At 41.9% G+C, this 9,090-nt stretch overlaps 1 protein-coding gene across 1 annotated transcript; it reads right to left on the reverse strand.

Moving 5' to 3' along the window:
• Positions 1-5,696: 5,696 nt before the first annotated feature.
• LOC104098524 (uncharacterized) lies at positions 5,697-8,848 on the reverse strand. Its single transcript, XM_070175985.1, has 4 exons — positions 8,605-8,848; positions 8,105-8,477; positions 7,856-8,008; positions 5,697-5,865 (listed from the first exon to the last, which is right to left on the reverse strand). Exons 1-4 carry the CDS (start codon positions 8,846-8,848, stop codon positions 5,697-5,699), a joined length of 939 nt encoding a protein of 312 aa, XP_070032086.1.
• Between the last annotated feature and the right edge of the window lie 242 nt (positions 8,849-9,090).

Raw genomic sequence — 9,090 nt, forward strand, 5'->3', positions numbered from 1 at the left:
AATAGCAATGAAGTGTGTTCTTTTGTGGACTTAGTGACCGATGTCATTATTGATGACACAAGTGCTACAATCAATGTTGGTGATATGTTGGAAGCCGTTTTGCTCAACTTGGATGATGATGAGATGGATGGTTTCATGGAATGTGTGAAATCTTTTCAAGGAATGGAGTGTTATAACTATGCACCCCGGAAGTTATGTTTGGATCTTGAGAATAGGAAGACTCCCCCTACAAAGCCTTCTATTGAAGATACACCTACTTTGGAGTTGAAACCATTTCCACCACACCTTTGGTGTGAATTTCTTGGCCCTTGTTGTACTTTAGCGGTTATTCTTTCCTCTATTTGACTAACGTGCAGGCTTATTCCACATTGGAGGTGTTGCTAAAGAGGAAGAAAGCTATTGGGTGGACTCTGGCGGACATCTGGGGTATAAGCCCTGCATTTTGCATGCATAAGATCAAGTTGGAGGATGGTGCTAAACCATCCATTGAACATAAAAGAAGACTTAATGAAGCTATGCAAGAGGTGGTCAAAATGAGATTATCAAGTGGTTGGATGCCAGGGCTATCTACCCTATTTCCGATAGTTCATGGACTTCTTCGGTTCAATGTGTCCCAGAGAAGGGGGCACGTCGGTTGTTACCAATGATAAGAATGAGTTGATTCCTACAATAATGGTTACCAGTTGGAGAGTTGGTATGGATTATCGTAAGCTCGAATGAGTTGTCCCATCGAATGGTGGAAGACTACCTTGAGGTCTTCATGGATGAAGTTTTGGTGGTTGAAAATTCTTTTGATGATTGTCTTGTAAATTTGGACAAAGTGTTGTCTAGATGTGAGGAAACAAACTTGGTACTCAATTGCGAGAAATGTCATTTCATGGTTGAGGAAGGCATTGTCCTTGGCCATAAGATTTCATATAATGGTATTAAAGTGGATAAGGCGAAGATTGAAGTTATTTTTAAGCTTCTACCCCCACCTCGGTGAAGAGTGTGCGGAGTTTCTTGGGCCATGTGGGTTTCTACCGGCGATTTATCAAAGATTTCTCTAAAGCGATGAACCCATTGTGCAAGCTCCTCGAGAAGGATGCCAAGTTCCATTTCAATGATGATTGTATGAGAGCATTTTAACAATTGAAGCTCAAGTTGACAACTAGTCCTATCATTACCTCTCCAAATTGGAGTTTGTCGTTTGAGCTCATGTATGATGCAAGTGATATAGCGGTTGGGGCTATTTTAGGGCAACATATCAACAAAGGTTTTCATCCAGTTTACTATGCTAGTAAGACCATGAATAGTGCCCAAGTCAATTATACTGTTACGGAGAAATATCTCCTTGCTATTATGTTTGCTATTAAGAAGTTTCCCCCGTACTTGATGGGTACCAAAGTTATTGTCCACACGGATCATGCGGCACTTCGCTATCTTATGAGATAAAAGGAATCTAAAGCTCAGTTGATGAGATGGGTGCTTTTGTTTAAAGAGTTTGATATTGACATCCAAGTTAAGAAGGGAAGTGAAAATCAACTGACGGATCACTTGTCTCGTTTGGAGGAGGAGGGGAGGCCGGATGATGGACTTGAAATCAATGACTCCTTCCCCGATGAGAAACTTTTGGAACTTTCAATGAAAGAGGTACCGTGGTTCACGGATTTGGCAAATTTTCTTGTGAGTGATATCATTCCGGATAAGTTCTCTTCAAACTAAAGAAAGAAGCTCAAGAGAGATTGTCAAGACTACTATTGGCATGAACCATACCTTTTCTGGATTTGCACGGATGGGGTGATTTAGAGGTGCATGCCGGAGGAAGAGCAAGGTGATATTCTTGGGGCTTGTCATTCTTCGCCATGGTGGTCATCATGGTGGAGCGAGAACAACGGCTAAAGTCCTAAGTTGTGGTTTCTATTGGCCCACTCTCTACAAGGATGCAAATGAGTTGGTGAAAAGTTGTGATGAATGTCAACGGGCCAATAGAATTTCAAAGAAACATTAGATTCCTCTTACAACCATCTTGGAGATTGATATTTTTGATGTTTGGGGTATTGATTTTATGGGCCCTTTTGTGAGTTCTTGTGGAAACACATACATTTTGGTCGCGGTGGATTATGTGTCTAAAAGGGTTGAGGCCGTTGCCTTACCCAATAATGAGGCTAGAAGTGTAGTGGCTTTCTTGAATAAGAATATTTTTACAATATTTGGTACTCCACGTGCAATCGTAAGTGATGGGTGGGGGTTACATTTTTGCAACAAGGCTTTCGACACCTTACTTGGTAAGTATGGTGTCACTCACAAGGTCACGACTCCATATCACCCACAAGCTAGTGGTCAAGTGGATGTCTCCAACCGGGAGATAAAGAGTATTCTGTCCAAGACGGTGAATGCGAATCGGACGAATTTGTTTAAGAAACTTGATGACGCACTATGGGGATATCAGACGGCTTACAAAACACCTATCGGAAAGTCCCTATACTGGTTAGTGTTCGGGAAAGCTTGTCATCTTCCGGTGGAACTAGAGCACAAGGCAATGTGGGCCTTGAAGAAATTGAATCTTGATCGATATGTAGCCGCTAACGTGGGGGTTACACACTTAAATGAATTGGATGAGTTCATGTACCATGCATATGAGAGTTCGTCCTTGCACAAAGAAAAGATGAAATATCTTCATCAGAAGTATATTTAAAACAAGGAGTTCAAGGACGATAATCTAGTATTGTTTTTCAACTCAAGGTTGAGGATATTTCCCGGGAAGCTTAAGTCTCCTTTTGAAATTATTGGTGTGACACCTTTCTGTGCATTGGGCTTGAAGAATAAGAACAGTGAAATATTTTGGGTTAGTGGTCACCGGGTGAAGCACTACTTGGGAAAAGTTGAAGAGAGCCACGTGGTGGCAGTTATCTACTTCACTTGAGGATGCTATGACATTGCGTCGTGCCATAACGTTAAATAATGTGCTTCTTGGGAGGAAAACTAAGGTCTTTTCCTTTTTCTCTTTTAGTTAGATATTGTTTGTTGTTTTTAACTTGATTTGAAGTGTGCTGCATGGATAAGTGTTAGATGTGAAATGGAAGACAAGGTTGTGACATCAGGGCAGAAATGCAGACTACACTTTTTTTTTGTGCGGCCACAGAAAAGAAATGCCGATCGGAGAAGCTCTTGTACGGCGACATATTTCCTCTGCAGACCACACTTGGAAGAGTTAAGCTTAGGTGCTAAATAAAAGGTCCTCTAAACTTTTCTCCTAACAGTGCGGAGTAATAGTGCGGACTTTCACAAATAATGTGGTCGCATCATAGAGGTGGTTGCACTACATTGTCAGGAGTGTTGCCGCACAAGAAACAATAATGCGGACCGCACAATTATGTTTTCCATTGAGGTCCAGGTAACAGAGTGCGGACTGCATTTGCAATTGTGCGGGGCGCACTCACCTCTTTAACCCTAAATCTTCTCTGAGTATAAATAGAATAGTAGCCATACTTTTTCACTTTTCACTCTCTTCACTTTCACTGTTACTCTAAGAGATTGCCCGAAGAACTTGCATTTTCAATCACACACAACCATTTGCACTCACTTGGATCTTAACACACTTACACTATCTGGTATGCTTCACTTTATGTTGATTTTATTTTTATTTTTTAATTTATTTTTCCTTTTAAACTTCTTTTTAGGACATCTATTTTTGCATTCCCTTATCCATGTGGGGTAGTTTAATACTGGGAAATTCATAAAACATGTCTGGATTGGGCTGGGTTAACTGATTTCCATGTCTATATCATGCTGCCAAGTAGAATTGAGCAAAAGGTTTGCATAATCTAGGTAAACAGATATGTCTCATCTTTGTTCTTGATTGTGCGGACCACAAACTGCTGTAAAGGGTAACTAAATTGGATTGTTGTTTGTTCGATCGCACTTTACGGACCGCATATTTTGTGGTGAGGCTGCATATTTGGTCCGCACTGATAATCAGAGACCTACTCTTTGAGCATCTCAAGTACGGACCGCAAATCTCTTTGTGCGGACAACAGTTGATTTCTGCGGTAGTAGAGGCCACCGTATTGTCTATCAAAGAAGGTGCATCTAAGAACTTAGCACACATGTGCTTATGTGCAGCCTGCATAAGGAATTGAGCGGTCCGCACTTCCACTTTGCGGACCGCATTTCAAAAAGTGTGGACCACACTTGACCATTTTCTACTATATGCTGAAATATTGAATCCACACTGCTTCTATGATGTCCTCACATACTTATACGATTCTTAACTGATTGCCACATGAATTTCAACTGACAAGTCTCTTTGTGTATATACAGACAAAGGTATGATCACAAGGTCGAGCTGAAACTTCAAAAGGGAGAGGTGAATCTTCAAGGGGCAGGGGCAGAGGTTCCATGCACCCAAGTGTACAAAGAGCTATTACTAAGAAGACAACTGTAGGCATGGGGAGTGGTAGAAGCCTCTTAGAGTCAAGTTCTTATGCCCCGTCTAGGGAGGCCTTCGAGGGAAATTTTGTATCTTTACCATAGGAGCATTCTGATGAACAATCTAGGCCACAAAGGCAGTATGAGCCTCAAGATGTGCCTTCTACATCTCAAAGAACCTCCCAGGGTTCAGAGAGTGACAGTCATGAGTCCAATACAGCTGCTCCAGGCTCCGATTCTGATGATGCTCCGGATGATGGGAGAGGGGGATTAAGTGCACAGGCAGGCATGGCACGATCAAAGAAGAAAGTTGTCTGGAAAGATAGATTCCTGAATTTGCGAGCATTTTCAAATTTCTGAATGTGGTGGACAGAGAGATCTCTGACTTACGAGCGTCAGTTCCTCATCAAAGACTTAGAAAATTACAACCTCCAATCTTAGAACAGTTTACTACAAGAAAGGGGTGGATGCAGTTTACTGAGAAACTGGTGGATGTGAAGCAACATCTTGTCTAGGAATTCTATGCTAACATAAATCTTATTCTCAAGAGGACAAAGATTACCAAGGTGCGCAACTTGAAAGTGAAATTTGATCGGCACACTCTGAATGCATACTTGGGGTTTGATGATGTGGAACCGAAGGAGTATCTGGAGAAGTTAGCTTCGAAAGAGGAGGCTAGACCATGGCTCGCAGAGATTCTTGCACCTGGACCTACTCCCCAATGGATAGGTGTCGGGGTGCCAAGCCTCCGGAACACTCTGAGCTTCAAGGCAAAAGGGTGGCAGACCTTCATGTGCAGCAGACTTGAACCATGCCTAGATGAAAATAATTTGCCGTTGGCAAGAGCAGTGTTAGTGGCTTCTATTATGGTCGGGTACCCGATCAATGTGGGTTCCCTGATGTCGGCCAACATCTCACTTGTGGACAGCAGGGTACACCTCTTATCCCTACCCCAACACTATTATTGAGTATCTAAAGAATGCCAAGGTGGAGTCCAGGTCATTTGACACCAAGGTCAAGCTGACAAGGCCATTTGATTGGTACAAGCTGCAAGATCTGAGGAACCCAAAGAAAAGCATCCAGCCTCCTACTACTGCTGGCAAGTCTGATGCGCCAATAATGATAGCTCTTGATCTATCTGATATTCTATCTACTTCGGCTGAGCCTTCTACTAGTGTCGCAACTGCTATTCCTGAGCCACCCTCCTAAGCTCCTACTACAGTGCCTACCCTAGCTCCTAGGCCGGTGCCTATGCCTACAAGTCCATTGTTTGCCTTGCGGGTCTCTCAGACACTTGCGAGCCTCAACCCCTGGATGTAGGTAGCTACTTCAAAGCTGTCTGAGATCTCCAATACAGTTGCTGGGCAGTAATCTTCACAAGCACCATTGGATCCCTCGAAAATAGACAAGAAGCACACCACAATCTTGGACAACCATAAGGTGATTATGGATACACTGGTACAACATGGTGTTGTAAATAGAGAGGGTGACCAAGCAGGTAAAGAATATTAGGAAGACACAGGCCAACAAGAAGTCAGTCGATGCACTTTGAGAGGAGGTGACCCAGATATTGCCTTTTGACATACTACTAGACCCCACCCAGCCTCACCCAGCTCCATCTTCTTATGATTGTCCCGCTTCTCAGACGGAGGAGCCGTGCCTTGCCTCTGACATTGCTGGGGAAGTGCATGATATGTTCATCTCCCAGACGGCTCCCATACTTGATGATTATATTTAGTTAGCTGAAACCAGCTGGGACTGATTCTGCTGGTGACACTATGAGGATTGATGACACTTAGGGAGTTTCTTCACCCTCTCTACTCTTTGATCTTATTTTATTAAGCATTTGGGACAATGCTTCTTTTAATTCAGGGGTGGATCATATTTGATGATTTGGTACTATTGACTACTTTGGGATGCAATAATTGGATGATTTTATTTTTTTATCGTTAGTAGTTGTACATTTATTAGCATCTTTAGTTGTTTATCTTTAATTATGTTTGTTTTGGTAGATTTTATTTTATCTTATTAGTGTTGATAATAAACCTTTGGTTTTCTTTGTGCCACGGTTCTTTCCAAAGATAGTATTTTGTGTGAACCGGATGACTCTTCTTGAGGATGGATAGTGTGACAACTTCCTTAAGGGAATGAGTCAGTTTCATATTTAGGTAATAGTAGTAGTAAGTAGTAATAAATAAAAGCCCTAACTAAGTCATTCTCTAAAAAGAGTTATTTATGCTTCATTTGGCACCAACATGCTTATGGTTTGAAATAAGGTTTTTTATGGAAGAAATAGATCCAGTTTAGTGACTTTGAGTCTCTTGAGTTGATTTGATAATCATTAGGTAGTTTAATGGACCATAGTGATCTTTGACTTGACTGTGATCGTTGTGGGCTTTAGACTCGATCTTCTTTTACGGTCTAGTTACATGAGAGGTGAGGTGAATTCTTATTGCTAGTCCAAGTACTTGAGTGAATAGTCTAGAACTTGCCCCGAATGTGTTTTAAGGCGAAATTCTAAGTTTGCTTGGTTTGAAAAATGATTGTAGATTTTCCTTGGACCGTTTGAGCTTTCTATTGCCACCCTATGATCGTCATCCCTAGTCAACCCCTTTGAGCCTTTTAGCCTTTCTCTGTTGGTAAACATGCTACAAGCCTTTACCTGTTTTGACCGTAATCCTCTCTTGGCACCCGAACCTTCCTTAACACGCATATATAATAAGTGGCTCAAAGCCTAAATTTGGGGGGGGGGGAGGTTAAGGAATTTAAAAGAGGTATCAAGTCATTGAAAGGGGAGAAAATAAATGATCTCCACAAAAAGAGTAAGTTAGAAAAGAAATAAGAAAAAGAAAAAGCAAAAAGAATATAAAAAGGGAGATTGATGAAATGCAAGTGAGGCAAGTATCTCTAGTATGAGCATCAAGGGAGAAAAAGAAAGACAACAACAACAACAACAAACCCAGTAATTTCTCACAAGTGGGGTCTGAGGAGAGTAAGATGTACGTAGCCTTACCCCTACCCTGGAAGGGCAGAGATGCTATTTTCGATAGACTCTCGGCTAAAGAAAGGATGACGGGAAGTGAAGAGAGTAAGTATTAACAACAACAAGATAAAAGAAGAAAATCGAAGCCAAAACAACAATTATACGCTAGGAGTAGTAACAATCTAAGAATAAAAGACAACATACTAATACTAATGCTATCGAACAATTATACGCTAGGTAGTCAAAACAATATAAGAATAAAAAGCAGCATACTAATACTAAAAGCTATTGAATTGAGAGTACAAGGGGAAACGCTCGACTACCTACTAGCCTACTACCCTATTCCTCGACCTCCACACCCTTCTATCAAGGGTCATGTCCTTGGTTAGCTCCAGCTGTGCCATGCCCGCTTAATCACCTCTCCCCAAGACTTCTTTGGTCTACCTCTACCCCTCCTCATACCCCCAAGGATAACCTCCACAACTCCTAACTGGGGCTTCTGTGCTTCTCCTCTTAACATTCCCAAACCACCTCAGCCTTGCCTCTCGCATCTTATCCTCCATGGGAGACACACCCACCTTATCCCTAATGACTTCATTCCTAATCTTATCAAACCTAGTGTGTCCACAAATCCATCTCAACATCCTCATCTCCGCTACTCTATTTTTCTGGACATACTAGTTCTTTACCGGCCAACACTCTACTTCATACAGCATAGTCGGTCTAGCCACTACTCTGTAGAACTTATCTTTAAGTTTCAGTGGTACATTATTATCACACAACACACTGGAAGCTAGCTTCCACTTCATCCACCCTGCTCCAATACGATGCGTAGCATCCTCATCAAACTCTCCATCGCCTTGTATTATTGACCCACGGTACTTGAAACTATCTCTCCTAAGGATAGCTTGTGTATCAAGCCTCACATCCATATGTGATTCCTGGGTAACGTCGCTGAACTTGAACTCCAAATACTCTATCTTAGTCCTGCTCAACTTGAAACCTTTAGACTCGAGAGTCTGCCCCCAAACCTCCAGTCTCTCTTTAATACCACCTCGTGTCTTGTCAATCAAAACTATATCATCTGCAAATAACAAACACCATGGAACCTCCCCTTTAATGTGTCGCGTCAATGTGTCCATCGCCAAGGAAAATAAAAACAAGCCAAAGGGCTGATACTTTATGCAACCCCATTTCAACCGGGAAATGACCTGAGTCTCCTCCAGCTGTCATCACCCGTGTCTTAGCTCCATCATACATGTCCTCAATCACCCTAATATACACTACAGGCACACCTTTAACCTTCAAACATCTCCATATTACTTCTCTTGGGATTTTGTCGTATGCTTTCTCTAGATCAATGAACACCATATGCAAGTCCTTCTTCATCATCCTATACCGCTCTACCAATATTCTCATCAGATGGATGGATTTTGTAGTCGAACAACCCGACATGAAACCGAAATGGTTCTCTAAAATTAACATATTTCTCCTCACCCTCCCTTCTACCTCCCTCTCCCAAACTTTCATCATATGGCTTAGCATCTTGATACCCCTATAGTTGTTGCAATTCTAGATATCATTCTTATACAATGGGACCATCGTACTCCACCTCCACTCTTCAGGCATCTTCTTCGTCCTAAAAATAACGTTAAATAACCTAGAGAGCCATTCCAAGCCTTCCTTACCCACACTCT

The sequence above is a fragment of the Nicotiana tomentosiformis genome, chromosome 5 (assembly GCF_000390325.3).
Source record: "Nicotiana tomentosiformis chromosome 5, ASM39032v3, whole genome shotgun sequence".
Classification (NCBI taxonomy): Eukaryota; Viridiplantae; Streptophyta; class Magnoliopsida; order Solanales; family Solanaceae; genus Nicotiana; species Nicotiana tomentosiformis.